This window comes from Rhinolophus sinicus, linkage group LG07 (genome assembly GCF_036562045.2).
Source record: "Rhinolophus sinicus isolate RSC01 linkage group LG07, ASM3656204v1, whole genome shotgun sequence".
In the NCBI taxonomy this organism is placed as follows: Eukaryota; Metazoa; Chordata; class Mammalia; order Chiroptera; family Rhinolophidae; genus Rhinolophus; species Rhinolophus sinicus.
This window is the reverse complement of record NC_133757.1, coordinates 104,378,678-104,399,134: the sequence shown is the minus strand read 5'-3', so window position 1 is coordinate 104,399,134 and position 20,457 is coordinate 104,378,678. Positions and strand designations below refer to the sequence as shown.

General features: G+C 34.7%; 1 protein-coding gene and 1 long non-coding RNA gene across 2 annotated transcripts in view; both read left to right on the top strand.

The window, feature by feature from the left end:
* Positions 1 to 12,276, top strand: part of MND1 (meiotic nuclear divisions 1) — a 46,859-nt gene extending 34,583 nt beyond the window's left edge. The window contains exons 6-8 of the mRNA XM_019722334.2: positions 622 to 736; positions 7,274 to 7,318; positions 12,034 to 12,276. Coding sequence (XP_019577893.1) covers positions 622 to 736; positions 7,274 to 7,318; positions 12,034 to 12,140 — 267 coding nt within the window. The 3' untranslated portion in view covers positions 12,141 to 12,276. The remainder of the gene's footprint in view (positions 1 to 621; positions 737 to 7,273; positions 7,319 to 12,033) is intronic.
* Positions 12,277 to 14,436: 2,160 nt separating this feature from the next.
* LOC141572734 (uncharacterized) overlaps positions 14,437 to 20,457 on the top strand; it is a 32,464-nt gene continuing 26,443 nt past the window's right edge. The window contains exons 1-2 of the long non-coding RNA XR_012498175.1: positions 14,437 to 17,888; positions 20,041 to 20,120. This is a non-coding gene — a long non-coding RNA (uncharacterized LOC141572734). The remainder of the gene's footprint in view (positions 17,889 to 20,040; positions 20,121 to 20,457) is intronic.

The following is a 20,457-nucleotide window of genomic DNA, read 5'->3' as shown; positions in this document are numbered from 1 at the left end:
CACATGAATTGAATATCTATAGCACTATGACTTCTACATGTTAGAACTAGAGCTAGAAATTTCAAATGGCGTTTATTGGATCATATTGTGTGTTTAAAAGCTGTATTCTTTAGTTTTAAAGGAAAAAGATGGGAGGCCACAAGTTATAATTTTGTTCTTTCTGATATCTTTAAATAGTTTTAAAGGTTGTTCATTCTTAATGGTTGAAAAATTGTCTAGAACACTTTTAAGGAAAATTATATGATTGATGTTATCGTAAATATTATGTATATATGTAGACATAATCTTGTGAAACTACCCAAGAGGCAGTATAATTTTTTTCCTAACATGATCACATAGTCTTTGAGTTTATACATAATTGGTGACATTTATTTATGAGCATTCCATTCTACTTATTAATTCCCAATCACTTAGTCAATATATGTAAAAGATGCTTGAGAGGTCAGAAAATAATGAGAATCGAGTTTGTTCTTATATACATGTATGTGTATATAAAATATTGTCAAAAGCCTAATGCATATCAATTATGAGAAATGAAATGAAAATGTCTATAAATGTATAGTCTTATAACATGTGGCATTTTGTTTGTCTTAATTGTACATGAACTATTTTTGAATGTAGGAAGAGCGAACCATGCTAGTAAAAGAGCTTTCTTCACTTCGACAACAAAGGGAACAGCTAAAGGCAGAAGTAGAAAAATACAAAGAATGTGACCCACAAGTTGTGGAAGAAATACGTAAGTTTGTATCATATCTTGAGGATTTTTAACTTTGCTAATAAAAAAAGACTTTATAGTTCTAGTCGCCTGGTACCCATTCTTCATGTATATGAGAAAATAAAGCTATTAATAGTATTAATGTTTCATTAATATTTCTGTAAGGGAATCTTCATGTTGAAGCATTAAATAGTGACAACTTTGAAATAATGCATTTCAAGAGTAAGGAAGGTAGATGGGGTAGAAAAATAAAGACATAAAGTATAAGCTTAGGAATCTGAAGAATCAGAGAAAGAGCTAAGCTGGCCCAAAGTATGTTGGTTCTAGAAAGAAATCCGCCATTATCTTCTAGGAAGAGTGACACCAAAAATATTGCAGTTGGCAAGTTGCAGAAAATGAGTCTGTACATTGATTTGCCTTTTGCATGTATTAATGATATTTTGCCCTACTTTTAAATCAGAGTCCCTAAAGCTTCATTTTGAATAATTTTAATATATTTATGCAAAGATAGAAATGTGAATGTTTGTGGAAAGGAAAGAGTATATTATAAAAGAAACTGTATTTAATTGATTAGGAAAATATGCATAACTTTCTTCACAGTTTTCTGTTTTAGCCTGTCTTTTCATTTAGGGAACTTTACCAAGTGAAACTTTTAGAAAAACTGATATTATACTGTGTGATTGAAGCCTTTGAGAGAAACTGAAAATATTTGGCACTTTTAAATTAACCTGAGAATAGTTGGATTACAATTAAGCTATCCCTGACAGTATTCTTTACAATTAAAAATCTTTAAGCAGTTCAGTTAGTGTAACCGAAAGTTAAACTTAATTTTATAGACAGGTCTCTGCGCTGCACAGCTCATGCACATGCATCACATAGCCTAGATGGTGACACGTGTTGGCCCTAGTTCAGGTGATTCCCCAGGGTGGTTTTCAAAGAGAGCTGGAGCATAGGACAACTTCAAGTGACCTACTATGTGTGAGATTGGAGTCCCAAAAGGAGTGTATATTGGGTGGGGAGGAAGGGTTTCCAGGCCAGAAAAATATCTGAAGAAACAACTATCAGATTCAATAAATATCAGAAATAAAAGGCTAATTTTTTTTTCAAATTTGATGAAAACTATAACCCACAGATTCAAGAAATTTAAATATATAAGTAGTAAATGGCAGTGATCTCTTTATCACTGAATCTAGAGAACTTCTTCAGATTTTAAACCCTACTCCCCCCAAATCCCCTTTCCCCAATGAGATTATTGTTTTTAAAATGTGCTTTTTGGTAATAAAGAATTTCATAAGATTTCGGCTATTGTGTTATTGCAGAGCAGATTATACTTGATCAAAGCATTATGAATTTCACAAGTTGCTTTTATTAGGATTTGATTCTTAATAGCATGGGTATAGCACCCAGATTACAACAATTAAGCTTATCTTTAATTCTGTCATGGTTTATTTTTAAACAGTTTTTCTGCTGACAATAGCTATAACCCTTATGTTCTTGTAGACGTGGCTATGTATTATCTCTTAACTATATCTCAATTCCTGTAGGAAATATTTATTTTTCATTATGCCAGCTGAATTATTGATATCATTAAGCAAGTATTATTAGCAAGATTAATTGCAAATATCCAAGAGGTTAGCAGTAAAAGCAATAATTTATAAAAAATAAATGTTAATTTTAACTGCTGTGACCATTACTTGAGAACAGAACAAATAAATTATAGTAAAAATTGAATTCCCACAAAAATACTTGAAAGTAAATCTTAGAAACACTTAAGAAATTTTCTTAGAAATAAATGCCAGAATGGCAGTAAAAATGGTCGAGTAAGGACTCTGAAAATTTATCCTTCCATGAGAGCTGGCAAAAATTGTCACACCTTTTCCAGAATTGTAGAAACAAACCAAAGATTTGCCTATTCAAGAAAAATGGCTGAATCTCAGCAACAATAGGTGTTTTGTGGTGTTTTAACTTGTGGTATTTTAACTTGCCCTTTAATAAACCCATACTCACCAGCCTTGAAAAATAACAGCCCTGCATTCCTGGTATCAGGGAGCAGAATGGAACTGCATCTCTTTAAAATCCTCATTCCCAAATAATTGTCATTATTTGATGTCTCTGGTGGTTCTCTGAAAGCCACCAATAGAAAGGGTTGTCTTTATTTGACCTGGCTTGGAGTATGTCCAGTGCTAACAGCCTCTCCCCTGGGGAGTATGTGGGTAAAACAATTACAGGTAAGAGTTTTAACTTCGCAGCCATCTTAGGTGATGAATAACAGTTAAGGCAAACAGTAGACTAACTGAAAAGCTTAACAGGAAAGGCTGAAAGAGATGTTCATAGATGCCTTGAAAAGCAACATGTTCCTGGAAATCTAGAAGGCTACATGCATGCATAGGCCTGTGCACACTCTCAGGAAAGACCTGAGAAGGTCCTCATCTCCCACCTCTAGCTGACCTTCATACCCATGCAAGCAGGAAATGAAGGCTAAGGCAGAGTTGTAAATTGCCTAGCTGAGTGTTGAAAATGGCCCAACACTCATTGGAATGTAATGAAGGCATGACTCAGCGGGAAATTTATTAACATTTTAATGCCTATGTTAAAAAATACAGAGCAAAAACTCTCAAATTAATAACCTAGTCTTCTACCTTAAGAAACTAGAAAAAGAAGAGCAAGCAGAAGGAAGTAAATATAATGAATAGAGAAGAAATAAGAGTAATAGAGAATTGAAAAACAAGAGAAACCAAAAGTTGATTCTTTAAGCAGATCAACAAAATTGACAAACTTTTATCTAGGCTCACCAAGAAAAAAGGAAGATTCAAATTATTAAAATTGGAAATGAAACAGGGAACATTATTATCAACCTTACAGAAAATAATGGATTATAAGGGAATGTATGAGCACTTGTATTTCAACAAATTTGATAAGCTAGATGAAATTTACAAATTCCCAGAAAGATACAAACTACCAAAATTGTCTCAAGCAGAAATAGACTATGTAAATAGATCTATGCCATGTAAAGAGATTGAATTAGAAATCAAAACATTTCTTGCAATGAAAAGCCCAGTCTACAGTGGGGTTGTAGAATTGGGAGAACTCTACCAATTTAAAGAAGAATTAATACTTGTAAAGAAAAAAAAATTAGAAAACTCATTTTTTAAAGTCAGTATTACCCTGATACCAAAACAAGACAAAGACATCATAAGAAAACTATAGGTAAATATTGCTTACGAATATAGATGTAAGAATTTTCAACAAAATACTAGCAAATCAGATCCAGCGGTATATGAAAAGGATTATACACCCTGATCAACTGACATTTATCCCAAACATGCAAGATTGGTTCAACATACAAAAATCAGTCAAATACATTTGTAGAATAAAGGTGGAAGAACCCCACACGATGTCTCAATAGACAAAGAAGAAGTATTTGACAAAATCCAACACCCTTTCATGATAAAAACACTCAGCAAACTAGGAATAGATGTGAGCTTCCTCAATCTAATAAAATGACATCTACAAAAAAATCCACAGCTAACATCGTATTGAATGGCGAAAGGCTGTATGCTTTCCTAAAGAATGTCCACTCTCACTTCTATTCATCATTACATTGGAAGTTCAAGCCAGGGCATTTAGGCAAGAAAGAGAAATAAATGGCATCTATGTTGAAAAGGAAAAAGTAAAACTATATTTGTAGCTGACATGATCTTAGATACATAGCCCTAAACAAACTACGCCCCAAAAAATCTGTTAGCGCTAGTAAATGAGGTCAGCAGGTTGCAGGATACAAAATCAATATACAAAAATTACATGTATTTTATATACTAAAAATGAACACTCTGAAAATGAAATTAAGTAAAAATTCCATTATGATAGCAAAATCAATAAAATATCTAGGAATAAAATTAATCAAAGAAGGGCAAGACATACTTAACACTACAAAACAGTGAATGTAATTAAAGGCCTATTTAAATAGAAAGACATCCTAAGATCTCGAATTAGAAGACTTAATGTTGTTAAGGTGGAAATACTCCCCAAATTGATCTTCAGACTCAATGTAAAATCTATTGAAATTCCAACTTTTTTTTTTAAGAAGTTGATGCGTTGATCCTAAAATTCATATGAAAATGCAAGGGACCCAGAATAGCCAAAAGAATCTTGAAAAAGAACAACAAAGCTGGAAGGCTCAGATTTCCCAATTTCAAAACTTACTACCAAGCTACAGTAATCTAGATAGTGTGGTACTTGTATAAGAATAGACATCGAGGTTAATGCAATAGAATTGAGAGTCCAGAAGTCAGCCCAGTCGGTTTTCAACAAGGGTGCCATTTAATCAGGAATGAATCGCGTTTTCATCTAATGGTGCTGGGCACAACTGGTCATCCACATACAAATGAATCAACCTGGACTTCTACCTCATACCATAGTTAAAAAATTAACTCAATCAGATCAAAGACCTAAATGTAGAAGCTAAAACTATAAAACGCTTAGGGCAAAACATAGGTGTATCCTTGGATTAGGGAACAGTTTCTTGGATATGACACCGAAAGGTCAAGCCAGCAAAGAAAATAGAGATAAATTTGACTTCATCAAAATTTACCACTTTTTTTTGTATCAAAGTACATTATCAAGAAAGTGAAAGGAAAGCCCACAGAATGGGAGCAAATACTTGCAAATCCTATATCTGACAAGTCTCCAATATTCAAAATATGTATGTATATATATGTTTTAAATAATTGTTTTATTTTTCAGTTCAAGTTGACATGCAATATTATATTAGTTTCAGGTGTACCACATAGTGTTAGACATTTATGTAACTTACGATGTGATCACCCTGATAAATCTAGTACCCACCCGATACCATACTACATATTACAATACTATTGACCATATTCCTTATGCTGTACTTTATAGCCCCATGACTATTTTGTTACTACCAATTTGTACTTCTTAATCCTGTCCTCTTTTTCAGTCATCCCCACTGCCCTCCCAGCTGGCAACCGTCAAAATGTTCTCTGTATCTATGAGTTCGTTTCTGTTTTGTATGTTTATTTTGTTCTTTAGATTCTTGTGTAAGTGAAATCATATGGTATTTGTCTTTCTCTGTCTGACTTACTCCACTTAAAATAGCCAAGATACAGAGGCAACCTGGGTGTCCATCAAAATATATATATTTTAAAAATCTTGCAACTCAACAAGAAAAAAAAAAACACCCCAATTTAAACATGGGCAAAGGACTTGAATAGACATTTTTTCTTTCCGAAGGAAAATATACAAATAGCCATTAAGCATATGAAAGGAAGTTCAGCATCTTAAGTCATTAGGGAAATACAAATCAAAACCACAATGAGATACCACTTCACACCATTGGGATGGCTAGAATAAAAAAGAATGGGAAATAGTTGTTGGTGAGGATGTGGAGAAATTGGAACTCTTAGATTGCTGGGTGGGGGTACTGTTAAAATATGCAGCCACTTTTAAAAATAATTTATTCGTTCCCAAAAATGTTATATGTAGAATTACCATTTGAGCCAGCAATTCCACTTCTAGGTGTTTACCCAAATTGAAAACATGTTCACACAAAAATTATTAAACTATTCATATTACAAACAACCCAAATATCCAAAAACTGATGAATACTTAGACAAAAATGTTGTATATCCACACAATAGAATATTATTTGGCAATAAAAAGGAATGAAGTAGTGATACATATTGCAACATGGATGAAAATTGAAAACATTCTGGTAAGTCAGAGAAGCCAGATACATATTGTATGGTTTCATTTATATGAACTGTCCAGAACAAAGAAATCTATAGGGATGGAAAGTAGGTAAGTGCTGTCTAGGGGCTGGGAGCAGGGAGAATGTGGAGTGACTGCTAATGGGTACGGGATTTCCTTTTGGATGATGAGAAGGTTCTGGAATTCTGTGGTGGTGGTTGTACAACCATGTGAATGTACTAAAACCATTGGATTGTACACTATCATATAGTGAATTCTGTGCTATATAAGTTATCTTCCAATAAATGCCATCATTATAAATAATATTTATGCCCCGTTGATCATGGCATTGTTATATGCTGTGTAGATTAACTTGAAAGACATATCAAAGCAGACATATTTAATAGCCAGGTGTATAATTAAATATAAAGTAAAAATCCTCCTACAGGGCCACTATATGACCATTGAAAATTGTTTTAAAGTCACATTTATTGTGATCTGGTATACATCCGTGCACTAAAATTCTTACCATTAAACTTAAATTATTTTATCCTCTTGGTGTTGTAAATTGTTTGAGCAATACATCTCAGTTAAATTTACACGTTGTCTTTAAAGGAGGAGCACAGTAATGATGGGCATTTAGAAAAGGGAAATTGTTCACTGGGACTTTCTGTTAATGACATAATGACAACATCTAAAATTGCCATTGGAAGTTAAGCAGGTTTGTGAGATAAAACATGTCACTGAGCTTTTTTCCATAGCCATTTTATTTGTATAACCTTTGTTCATATACGAAAAAGGATTTATAGACAGATAAAGATGGTTATGGATATGTTTTTCTTCCAGGTCAAGCAAATAAAATAGCCAAAGAAGCTGCTAACAGATGGACTGGTATGTATTACAATGGCACTGCTGAACTATAGTTAAGCTTCTTCCACACTTACTATGATGTGAAGTGCAAAAGCTCTTGTGCCTAGTTTTGTTCAAGAAAAGACATTTCTGGAAATGTATGTGTTAAGCAGGTTTTTATATATTAAATCATTTTAGTTACTTAAAATTATTTTTAAAAATCTTATTAGGAGTCATTTTGTAAAGTGTAAGATTTTTTGAAAAACCAGTGATTGCTTCCAGTTTAATTTTAGTGTAACTTTTCCTAGATAAGTCACTTGGGCTGATCACTTAAACCTTCATACAACTTAAAGAGTTTCATGGAATCCTAAAGATTTGTCTTCTGGCTAATAATAACAGCTAACATTTGTTGAGGTCTGACCATAAGCCAGGCATTGTAAAAAGTGTCTATGATGCATTCTCACTTTATCTGTACAACAATCCTGTGAGGTAGATAGGATTATTATCCCTAATTTTAGAGATGGAATTGAGGCCCCCATGAGCCCCGGGTCACACAGGTGCTAGGCAGTGGAGCAGGAATTAGAATCCAGCTTTTCTCATTCCAGAGTACAAGATCTTACCCATTACATGATACTGTCTTTTCTGTATGCCTGCCTTCCTATAAATGCCTCGTTAATCCATTTGCCAGTGGATATACCCTCTGGTCTACAGCAGAGATTCTAAGAAATGTGAATTAATAAGGCATTATCTATGTATCTTAAAGTTTAGAAGAAAGTTAAAAAAATAATGATTGCTGTGAATTGCATACATGTATAATTAGTATTGTTAAAACCTGTCTGAAAATTACACTGATTTTTTTTCCCAGTATTTAATTATAAAATAATGATAATTGAACTGTTCCATCCTGGTAAGAGTTTATAATGCGATCACACATATTACTCATCCTCATTCTGTTTCTGTGGGAGAGGATGGATAAGATTACATTAACACAGAGATCAGAAAGCTTAAAGTGAATGCCTTAAGTCAAAGGTGATTAGTCACTGGAAAACAGAGATTTGAGCAAGGTTTCCCTGACTCCATGTCCCAACCTTTGTATTTCACGAAAAGTTTTAGAATCAGTTTCTCTTGTCTATTTTAGAATTAAGTAGATGGATAGAATCAATGTTATGGGCCTTTGGTTCCTATAAAATTGCAGTCTTATTTATTACAAAGTTACTTCCTAAATAATATAATACTTTAGTGATAAGAACAGAGTGGGATAAAAACACCAGACTAACATTAAAGAAAATAATGAAATTGTGTTTCCAATAAAGTATAAATAAATAATAAATACAGTGCTATCCTATGGATTTGAGAAACAACAAAATTTTGAGTGAGAAAAAAGCAAGTGGATTTTTAGGTTAAAGATAAGACAAGAGTCACAATGTAATTTCCCCCAATCGTGCTCAGCAAACAGTAGCAGCAGGCAGCCTGTGTATATATGGTGGGAGAACTTGACTTTGGAAGGAATCTAGGTTGTGCTTCTTATTTGCTCTGTGACTTACTGCACTCTGAACCTGCTCCCTCATCTGCTCAGTGTGGATAGTATACTATCTCACATTTTGGGAGGATTAAATAAGACAGTTGGTAAGCCCTTTAACACAACATTAGACAAACAAATAAACAAATACTCCCCTTTTCCCTTTCTCCTCTTAAAAAAATCCTTTCATGTTTTCCAGTTGATCATAAACTTCCAAAATTATAATTTAAAAGAATTTTGAACAACTTTCTCCCCCCATGTTATTAGCTGAGAAAAAACTTGGAACTTTTAAAATCGTGTAGGAAGGAAGATATTTTTAGAACAGCAGAAACAGCTGTAAAGAACCATATTTTCATTTGAGGTTGCAACTTGCTCCTTCCAACATGAAAGTATTATGAAAAGATAATGGAGTTGAAACAAATTATGCCTCAGAAAATCTCCCAGTCTTCAAAACAAACAAAAAGAAAACATCAGTAATTATTCTAACTGAAGCTTGTTATGTAATTATTAGTTAAGGTTTGGTTTCTTTTTACTTAAAAAAGCCCCTAAAATGTATCTAGAATTGAGAATATTTACTGTTCAGCAATTCAGTATTTCAGTTTTATAGAATGAGAGATTACCTCAGGGTATAAATATAACTAGAAATATCACAACTAAATGTTTTGGAACAGTAAATACACTTTAAATGTGATTTAACAAATTATATAACTCCTTGCTTAATAATTAAGATAGTGGACTTTGTATGGCTGTATGACAGGCATTTTGATGAGTGAGTGGACAATAGATATTGTGAGGTCCTACCATAGACTCATGCGTATGATACGCGCATCCTATTCCTCTGTGTTGTATCTTGGGTAGGCCACCATACTAATTAACAGGAATTCTGCCAGTGTTAAGGCTCTTTCTTTAAAAAACAAAAACAAAAAATTATTTTTTTATCCATTTATAAAAATTTCCACAGAATAGGAAAATTATTTGACAGGGAATGAACGAACTATCACGATTGTGGGTAACATTGTCTGGAAGGGAGACATGCAGCATCCCAAGGACTTGTTGAGTGGAGTCTTTTTGAATTGGTCCATTCAGCATTGTTGTGGAGAGGCTCTTATTTGTTATTTTATTTGTTTTTGATGAGAGAAGTTTTATAATAAAATGGTTTTCCCCTTTGTGTGAATCAGAACTCCTTCCTGCAGAGGCTACAGCCTTACTGTGGTACCTCATAATCTCTCCTGATGCGGGGTTGAAGTTTATTTCTCCAAATTTCCTACTTTCAAACTTGCATCTGTTCTCTTTGTTTCCTGGAAATCTTTCGGTACTCTTAGAGTCTATTTTGAAAGCTGTACACATAATACTTGATCTTTTCTCTCTAACATACATATCACTTGGGAATTGTTTAGTAGTAAATTGATTTTTCTCTCTATTCTTGTGGCAACTTGAAGGCATAGGCTCTTCATGTTCTGCAATACCTGTAATACACTTAATACCTGTCTTAGGTAGCAGTGGGCCCTCTATTATAAGTGTTTGGTTATGCTTGACAAGAATGGGTGGGTTGTACAGACACTGGTAAAACTAAACAGATCATTCTGGATCACCTCATGGTAGTAGTATTTAATATTCTTGCGTAGGTCCTTATGAAAAGTAAACAGTTGTTTTAGAGTGTTTTAAAAATTAAAGATTTATTTAATATCTATTGATATTCTGTCTCAATTGAAAGAAATCGAGGATTTTTTTTTAATTAAAGTTTATTTGGGTGACAATTGTTAGTAAAGTTATATAACAGGATATTTTTTAACATTGTATTTGATGTATTAGTATTAACCTTAGAAATCAATTTCATTATTTGATACCTGGAATTAAATTTCTTAAAACAATATTTTTAAAAGTGATCAAACTCCATATGCTAATTTGCTAAGGATACCATAACCAAGTACTTCAGACTGGGTGGCTTAAACAAATGATACTTATTTTCTCACAGTTCTGGAGGCTGGAAGTTCAAAATCAAGATGTCAGCAAGTTTGGTTTCTTTTGAGACTTCTCTCTCTTTGGCTTGTAGATGCCCTCTTCTCCTGTGTCCCCACATGGTCTTTCCTATTCACGACCCTGGAGTCTCAGTGTATCCACAGTTCCCTTTCTTATAAGGACTCCAGTCAGATTGGATTGGGGCCCACTCTAATGGGTCATTTGAACTTAATCACCTCTTTAAAGATCCAGTTTCCAAATCTGGCAGTTAGGACTGCAACCTATGAATTTGGGGGAGGTGACACACTTCGGCACTTAACACTCCAAAAGAACCTATTTTAACCCTTTTACTTCATAATCACTACTAATACAGTGCTTAACATTTATAGAATACTCTGAACCAGAGCATTTGTACCATTATTTTTCTGTATTTATAATACGTGTTCGTTGTAAAGATAGTATAAGTTCATTAAAGAAAATGTGTCAAGTTAAAACAAGAAAACACACCAAAAAAAAAAAAAAAAAAAAGAAAGAAAACACACCGTTATTCCCGTCCACCCTGTTCCCGTGCAACCACGAAGCACGTGGGGATTAGCTGCATCCGTCACACCTGTGCGTACACACCCTCGCAGGTGATCAGACATTTAGATTGCTTTTATTTTCTATACTGGGCTGAAGATCCGTCCATATATCTTTGTACACAGTTTGTTTTATTTCCTTGGGATAAATTCTTTTAAGAAGATATTTTTCAGTGGTAAAATGCATTTTAAATTCCCCCTAGAGGACACTGAAGGTACTGTTATTCCTATCTTAGTCTTTAGAAAGGAACCCTTTCCCTCCTCACCCTGTCTCCCTCACGCTGACCTGATTGTCTGGAAGCCATTACTCTCTGTCAGGGAGGAAAGAGGGTCTGGAGACACTGTGCTCCCTTTGGGAACAGGAGCAACTCGAATTCCTGAGGTAACAGGGTCCTGGCTTCTGCTGTGGAAATGGGCACGAGGCACCCATTAGCGTTTGCCTGTCTTTGGATTATTCTTAAGTCACATATTCTTTAGTGGCAGCTAATTTATTGAATTTTTAAATATGAGATCTGTTTATTCAAAATACACATTAAATGTTTTCTTCTTAAATTAATTGCCATTACTCTTGAAATTACAGAAAACTCCTTATTTTGATACTTCTGAAAGTAATAGAAGTAAAAGCAACAGATATAATTCTACTTGAAATGTTTTATGATTGTGTTTTGAATTCTCAAAAATATTTCTCATTTTCTTTATAGATAACGTATTTGCAATAAAATCTTGGGCCAAAAGAAAATTTGGGTTTGAAGAAAATAAAATTGATAAAAGTTTTGGAATTCCAGAAGATTTTGACTACATAGACTAAAATATTTGATGTTGGTAAAGGATCTACGTGCTTGTGAATATGTAAATTTTTTATATTATGGAACCAATTGTACTAAGTTGTCATTTACCTGTAACTGATTATCATTTTATCAATTTTAAATAAAGTAAAAGGTATAGATGTTTTTCACTCTTTTTGATTGTTTGAAAGCAGGATATCCATATTTCTACAGTGCTCATCCAAGTAGGGTAGTGCAAGTAAAGCCATCCACCTAAGTTAGGTTTACGAATAACTTTTTAGAAATCAGAGCGATCATGATTACGCTTTTCAGTTCCATTCAAATATTAAATGTTAAGAACTAAGAGTATCTTCGAAGGCTCCATTATACACATACACTCGCACAGGCTGGGAAATAACCTTTAAAACCCTAATGGCTGCTTTACTATTTATCATTTTAGTAGAAAATGTGTATGATTAATTCTCAGTATACCGTATCATCTTTGCAAATTTCGCACAGAAAAAATCCAGAAAGTTGCTGTTCCTCAAATTTAGAGTTGGGTATTAATTGCTCAGACATGAAAACTGCTTTCTTTTGAATTTTTGATGCCTTTCTACTATAAAGAACAAGCATGTGGCCCTTTGTCCTGGTTTATGTCCTTTATATAGTGGTGTCAGTATAGCACACATCACCAGCAAGATTTGGGGGTTTTTTTTCACCTGAAAAGTGGGTTAAAAATAACATGTCCTGTGTATATATCTTTTTCCAGTTCAGCTTAGGCATTTAGAGTATTTGCAGGCAGGCTAAGACAAAAAAATAAAAACTAGTGTAAAATGTCCTTTTATACACATGCCGTTTTTTTTCCCACTGTCCAATTTTGATATTCTTTTCAGTAACTTGAAGGAGATACTCCATATGTCTGAAGTGACCCAAATGACATCCACGCCATTTGTTAGTGAATCTGGCCTTTGTATTGCTTGGAGTTGCTCCAGGCCTACTTAATCACTTCCTGAAGGTGGGTGGGAGCAAATTGGTCCATCCTTGTTTGTTCTTGAGGCCAGTTTATGTTGCCTTAGGGCACCAACTCTTCTCCCAGGAGAAAGTATTTGATGTAAGAGACAAAGGACAAAAAATAAAAATAACCAGTCAGAAGCCTTTCCCTAAAACATTAATTGTTAGAATTCCAAAATTTCTCAGACCTAGTTTGCTATTCATTAGAAAAGATGCTTCCTTGTTCAGAAAGAAGATATGTATGTTCAAAAAGGAAACGATTTCTTTTTTTTTTAACTTTTATTTATTTAAGTGTGTTTTTCCAGGACCCATCATCAGTTCCAAGTCAAGTAGTTGTTTCAGTCTAGTTGTGGAGGGCACAGCACAGTGGCCCAGGCGGTATCAAACCGACAACCTTGTTGTTAAGAGCACTGCACTCAAACCAATTGAGCTAACCCGCTACCCCAGGAAACCATTTCTAATGATCCTTACAAGATTCTATCGTATAACTATTAAGGCAACTTTTTTTTTAATTGAGTCTATTTTTATGGGGCTAGCATGAGAATGATTGAAATGGCAGTCTATATATGAGCTATACAGAGGCTGCGGTACCCTCCTAAGCGAGTAGTGTTCTGGTAAATGTTTAACTAAACTGACTCTTTAAATAGGGACAGGGCATGATTTACAGTAGGATTTGTCCATGTGTGTGGTGTAAATGCTCCCAGCATAGCCCATTTCAGATTATCAATGTGATGACAATGCAGAGTGGGGAAAAGATGCTCAGGAGCACACCATTATACGAGTATATATTTTTCTACCATGCAGATACATCACATATAAATAGTCTCAAGAGCATAGGTAATGGTAAAATGTAAAATAATTAGAAAGTGATGAGTTTTTAGTTTTAGTACCATTGTTTCTAATATTATATCATCATAGTTCATGTAATTTCATCTTTATTGATAGCTGTGTTTAACAGCTGGCTCGCTCCGTTGCTTAGCAGTTCGTTGGCTTGCCTAGTCCAGTGCATCACTGTTCTTAATCTTTAAGAGTTGCTTTTGAGTTTGCTGTTTCCTGAAATTAGAAATACTGATCAAGAAGCCCAGGGGCATTGGTCCAACCAAACGCTACTTACCATATTTCCCCAAAAATAAGACCTAGCCAGACCATCCACTCTAATGTGTCTTTTGGAGCAAAAATTAATATAAGACCCGGTCTTATTTTACTGTAAGACCGAGTCTTATATATAAAACCCGGTCTTATTTTACTGTAAGACCGAGTCTTATATTAATATTTGCTCCAAAAGACGCATTAGAGCTGATGGTCCAGCTAGGTCTTATTTTCGGGGAAACACGGTAGGTAATCCTTAGTCCTGGGCTGGTTTTGTTAGTGATCTGAAGACTGTGGACAGCTTGGATAGACCTAGAATCAAATTACTAGTGATCCAGGATCAAATTTGATTCAGTAAATGTTGTAATTGATGCTTTCAGTATCTTTTCAATGAACTGTGAAGTTTAAAAGGTATTTGGAGAGCTGATACCCATCTTATCAACGTTCACATGTAGTTATTTTTAAAATCTCACTATCCTGTTTTTAGGTGATTCTAGGAAAGAGATTTTAGTCTCCTAGTAAGTTTCACCGTTGTGCAGGGTCAGATAAATCACTGAAATGTCCCTTGTGAGGTTGGGCCAGGACCAAAGCAATTCATAAGAATGAATTGGAATGACTTTTCCTCTGATGTTTGCCACATCATTAGTCTACTGGGATCATAAAGTTCTCGGCTTGTCTCAGAAATAGATGCTGTTGTCCTTAACTTTATCAAACACGATTCTCTTCAAGGGATTAGAAAAGGAAATAAGTATATCTGGCAGCCAAGAAGCAAGAACCACCCTAATAATTCTTGAGCAGAAAAGTCTAAATTATAAACCTAATAATACTATTTTTTGAAAACATGATTGGAGTAAAATAGAAAACATTTTTCAGCTAATATGGCACCATTTGATAAAAGCAGTTAAGATGTGACAGATGGTGGGAAAGTAACTTAAAATTATGCATAGACTCCCTTTCAGGATATGCTTCCTGAATATATAACAGGAAGGAAACATACTGCATTATGAAATGGCCAACTGCTACTGAATTTATGTATATTGTACTTAACCAAGCTTAATTAAAAAAAAAAAAAAAGTTATTTGTGATAGATAGAGGTCAGGTAACATGGCTGTCTCTGGAAGTACTTGTTGAATCTAAAGGCGAATTTCTGTTTACTCAGATTGGCAAACTACCCCCTGAGAGCCAAATCCAGGGCCTGTTTTTTACAGCCCTTGAACTAAGAATGTCTTTACTTTTTTTCTAATGATGTAAAAATAGACAGGAATATTGTAACATTGGCTGTATGTGGCCTGCAAAGCCTGAAATAGTTCTATCTGACCCTTTGTAGAAAAAGTTTGTCAACCTCCAAAAGATCAAAAACTGACAGCCTGTGGCCTGGTTCTGATCTACAAGGTGTATTTTATTTTGCCCAAACTATTTTATTTTTTATTTAAATTTGTTGCAGCATATTCATCTGTAAAATGTCACATGCAAATTGAGATTTCCAGCAGCTTTTGGAAACCAGATGATTTATCAAGCAGAAGTCCTCTTTTCACAGGGCAGCAAATCAGCTAGAGGTGAGTAGGGCTGGCTCAATGATAGGGGGTTCATTTCTTAGAGGAGTGCCAGCATATAGATTCCTTCTGTAAGTCCCACTGTTGTTCCAAGCTGACAAACTGACTTGAAATCAAACTTTATTTTCAACTTTTCAAATTCCTTAAAAAAAACCTAAAAAAAACAAAACTATTTTTTAAAATGAGATAGTATTAAATTTCTAAATTAACATAGGGAGAACTGATGGCTTGATGATGATGAAACATCCTGTTCAAGAACAAGGGATGTCTTAATTATTTTCTAGTTCTTATGTTCTTAATTGTTTTTATCTAATTGCATTGGTTAATACCAGTTATAAAACTAGTGGAGATAGAGACATCATCGATTTGTATCTGACCTTAAGAATGCCTTTAGTACTTCTGCATAAAGTAAAATGCTGGCCTTTTATAATATATAATTTATAATGGTAAGGAAGTATTCATCTAGTTGTATTTTCTCAAGTATTTGTATAAGGAATGGGTGAATTTGTCAAAGGCTTTCCCCCCGTCTATGGAGATAAGCATATGATTTCTCCTTAAATCTACTAATAAGGTGCATGATTAATATATTTTCTAATACTCAGCCATCCATACATTTCTGGCATAGACCTACTTGGTCATGGTGAATTCTTAATGTGATATAAACATCTATTTGATGACATTTTATTTAGAATTTTTGCATCAATATTCACAAGTAATGCTGGTCTATAATTTTTTCTCTGTGCTGTCTTTATAGATTTGGGTATCAATATTATACTCGCTTCTTTAAAAAAAATTGGAAGTTTTCCTTCATTTGCTCTGAAACAATTTATATAATATTGGGACTATCTGGTCTCCAAAGATACTCAACGATAATTTCAAACAAGAACAAAAACAAAAATTAGATCATTCTGTACATGTAGATCAACACTATTTTGTTTTTCATTTAAAAGTTCTAAAAGTTTGTTCAAAAAGTTTGTTTTACTTCCTATGTAGTATTTCTTCGTAAAGATGTACTAAGATTGATGTTCATTTGGTTTGTTTTCAGTTTCATGCTATTTCAGATAATATTTTCAAAGAATATTTCCAAATATATCTGTTTGCACATTTGTGGGAGTTCTGAGGATGAATTCCTTGATCACAAAAAGAGTCCTATTCAAAAAAGAACTGATCCTCTAAACAGTGTATGAGAAGTTTAAGACAGAGTTGATTTTTATAGAAAAAAAGAGGAAGCATAATGGCTTTAAGAACTTTTTAAATAGTTTTTTCCATGAACTCTAAGTAATCTTTAGTTAAAAAGATTTGTATAAGGCCGGCCCAGTGGCTCAGGCAGTTAGAACTCCATGCTCCTAACTCCGAAGGCTGCCGGTTCAATTCCCACATGGGCCAGTGGGCTCTCAACCACAAGGTTGCCAGTTCAATTCCTCAACTCCTGCAAGGGATGGTGGGCTCCGCCCCCTGCAACTAAGATTGAACAGGGCACCTTGGGCTGAGCTGCCTCCTGGATGGCTCAGTTGGTTGGAGTGCGTCCTCTCAACCACAAGGTTGCCGGTTCGACTCCCGCAAGGCATGGTGGGCTGTGCCCCCTGCAACTAGCAACAGCAACTGGACCTGGAGCTGAGCTGCGCCCTCCACAACTAAGACCGAAAGGACAACAACTTGAAGCTGAATGGCACCCTCTACAACTAGGATAGAAAGGACAACAACTTGACTTGGAGAAAAGGCCTGGAAGTACACACTGTTCCCCAATAAAGTCCTATTCCCCTTCCCCAATAAAGTCTTAAAAAAAAATACACAGGAAAAACTCAAGACGTAAGGGAATAAAATGAATAAATTGGACCTCATCAAAATTAAGACCTTGTGCTCTGTGACAGACTGTTAGAAAACTGAAAAGACAAGACATACACCAGGGCAAAATAAAAAAGATTTGTGTAAAATAGACTGGGAATCTATTGTCAAAAACAGATTTTTAAAAAATACTGCCTTTTAGCTGGAATTAATGAAAAAGAAAAGTTATAATTAATATGTTCAATTTTCTTTAGGTTAAAGATTGGCTTTCAAAAGTTAAAGCCCAAATGCTTTTTGAGAAACCTCTGTAAAATACACCTTACCAATCTGGAGACTGGATCTGCTACAGAAAGGGTGAGTTATTTTGCAAGCTCGAACTTGGAAGGCATCATGTTTCTCATAACATTTTGAAAAGTAACTATGGGAACTTTTTACACATTTCAGTTGAACAGATGTGTAATTTTTTTCTGTCCAGTTGTGGTTGTTATCGTGTTTAAGTAAACGTACTTCTTGCTTACATGTGTTTTCTGTGTTATGTGAGCTCTGGGGACCCACACCTGACTGAGTTTAACTTTCTTAGCAAGTTTCCATCCAAGCAGATTTGATTTGATTCTTAGGTCAACTGGGAGGAATATTTTGTCTTTAAGTACCCTAATAAAATCAGTTTGTATCTACAGTGATTGAAATGGCCTATTTTTGTTTGTTTTTTAACAGCTAAAAATATACTTTTATTAGCAACAATTCCCTTAATGGATCCAGAAAGATAACTTCTTTTTTGGAATGGTGTCAACATAGAACAGCTTCAGGAAATAAAGCATATCAAAATTACTTTGCATAACCATAACTGAAAATATCTAAGTTGTTTAACTTTTCTCATGTAAGAACAGAACATTTAGAATCAGTGACAGCCATATTATATTTCAATGTTAACTATGTTATAATAAGACCAATTTACGAGGAAGGTGGTAGTATTGTAACTAAATATGTTTTGAAGGGTTGGATGACTTTCTCCCTACTAGACAAAAGCTCCTTGTGAGGGCATGTTGATTTTTCATCTCTGTAAGCCCAGCACACCTCAGGTAGTATTTGACACAAAAGAATTACAACTTCATAATCTCCAGCCTCAAATAGACTCTAAGCATTGCTTATCAAAGCTTCTACTTAAACTCATAATTGGCCTTATTCCAGAAAGGCTATAAGGCAGCCGTTGCTATCAATCAGCTTTTCTTCTCAGTCCCTGTAACTATTTCATACATTTACCACTCAGGCTTCACTACTCAACCCCACTTTCCTCAATTTTCTCTATTATAAAATGCTTTTTGTTGTTTTAAATTTGATCCCTCCAAGCATAATCTGAACTCCCTAACACCTCCACCTACAATTGTTTTCACACCCGTATGTCCTGTTTAAGCCAACCTCTCCACTATTTACCATGATCCAACTCCCTCCTGGTTGCTCCAAGGTCTTGCTTCATTTTCCTCCTCTTCCCCTCCCCCCAGTATCTTCACTTTTCCTCTTTACTGCCTGATCTTTCCTAACATATCCCTACAGTGTTTTATCAAACTATATTTACCAGATAGAATAAAATACCATTCCTTCCCCTTAATTTCTGACACCCTAGGGTTTCGCTATATTGTTTAAGTCATTCCTTGGCACATGTTATTCACATTCATTCAACGTACCTTTTTCTCCATTCATTAAATCATGAGAACATTCTTTTCAGAATCTCAAATCTGCCAGGCATTATATCAGAAAGATAAATGAGTTCTACAGTCCTTGCCTCAAAGAATTCCAACCAAGTAAATGAGGCAGCCACACAAACAGGTAATTATAAAGCTAAGAAGAAAGCCAAGGAGAGGAGTGCACGGGGTGTTACGATAACCCTGAAGAGGAGTATCCACCCCGCCAACCAAACCCACACGTTTTAGGGTTTAGAGCCATAGATAGAAAGTTGATGCTGGCTGAGTTCACCTCTGGAAATTACTGTCTCTATTTTGGATCCTAGTTCTTGATATTTGCTTAATAAATCCACACTGGGAAATATCGTTATATTTTCATAAATAAACAATTATTTTAAGTAGTAAAAAAAGTGTGTATATATATTTAAGTAAATTATTTGCTATTCAAAATTTCTACAGGCCATATGCTACCTTTTAATAAAGGGGGGAAATAGCATACAGTTATAATTGCTTGTATATGCACATACAAAAAACTGAAAGCGTGCACAGGAAACTTATTAACAGTGGTTACCTATGTGAGAGGAAGAGGTGTTTCCTCTGTTCCTTTTTATAAATTTTATATTTGAACTATATACATTACTTGTTCAAAAAGTTAAATTATAACAAAGAAATCCTAGCGGTATCTGCACCATCTGGCCCCAACTTTTCCGATCTTAGTTTCCATTTCTCTGTAATCTTGTCTCTTGATAAAGACTCATTAGCATGCTAATTTTGCTCATCTGAGTCTGTCATCAGACCTCTGCTCTATCTACACCCATTTCTTTCAGGTCCAGCGTCCTTCACCAGGTCTTCTGTGATAATGCCAGCTCGCAGCGACCTCCTGTGACCAGTTGCTCTACACAACAGGGTATGTCCGTTCAGGTGGCACCAGTCATCTGCTGCTCCGTAAAGTTACTTAAATGTTCATGTTTGGACATCTTGTTGTATCCACTAGATTTCCAGCACACACCTCCTTGCATTATCTGCATAGAAAACACTTAATATTTCTTGAATCAGTTAATCCAGTCCATTCGTTGAGGGGGATAATTACTGCCTTAATTCAGACTCTTAAATGGAAAACAAAACAATAAGCTGTTGGAAGTGTTCCCTAAATCCCTGGAAAACAATGTGGAATAGTGGATTTGGAGTCAAACAAGCTTGGGTTCAAGTGCTGGCTCTATCTGTGTGAATATAGCCAAGTTACT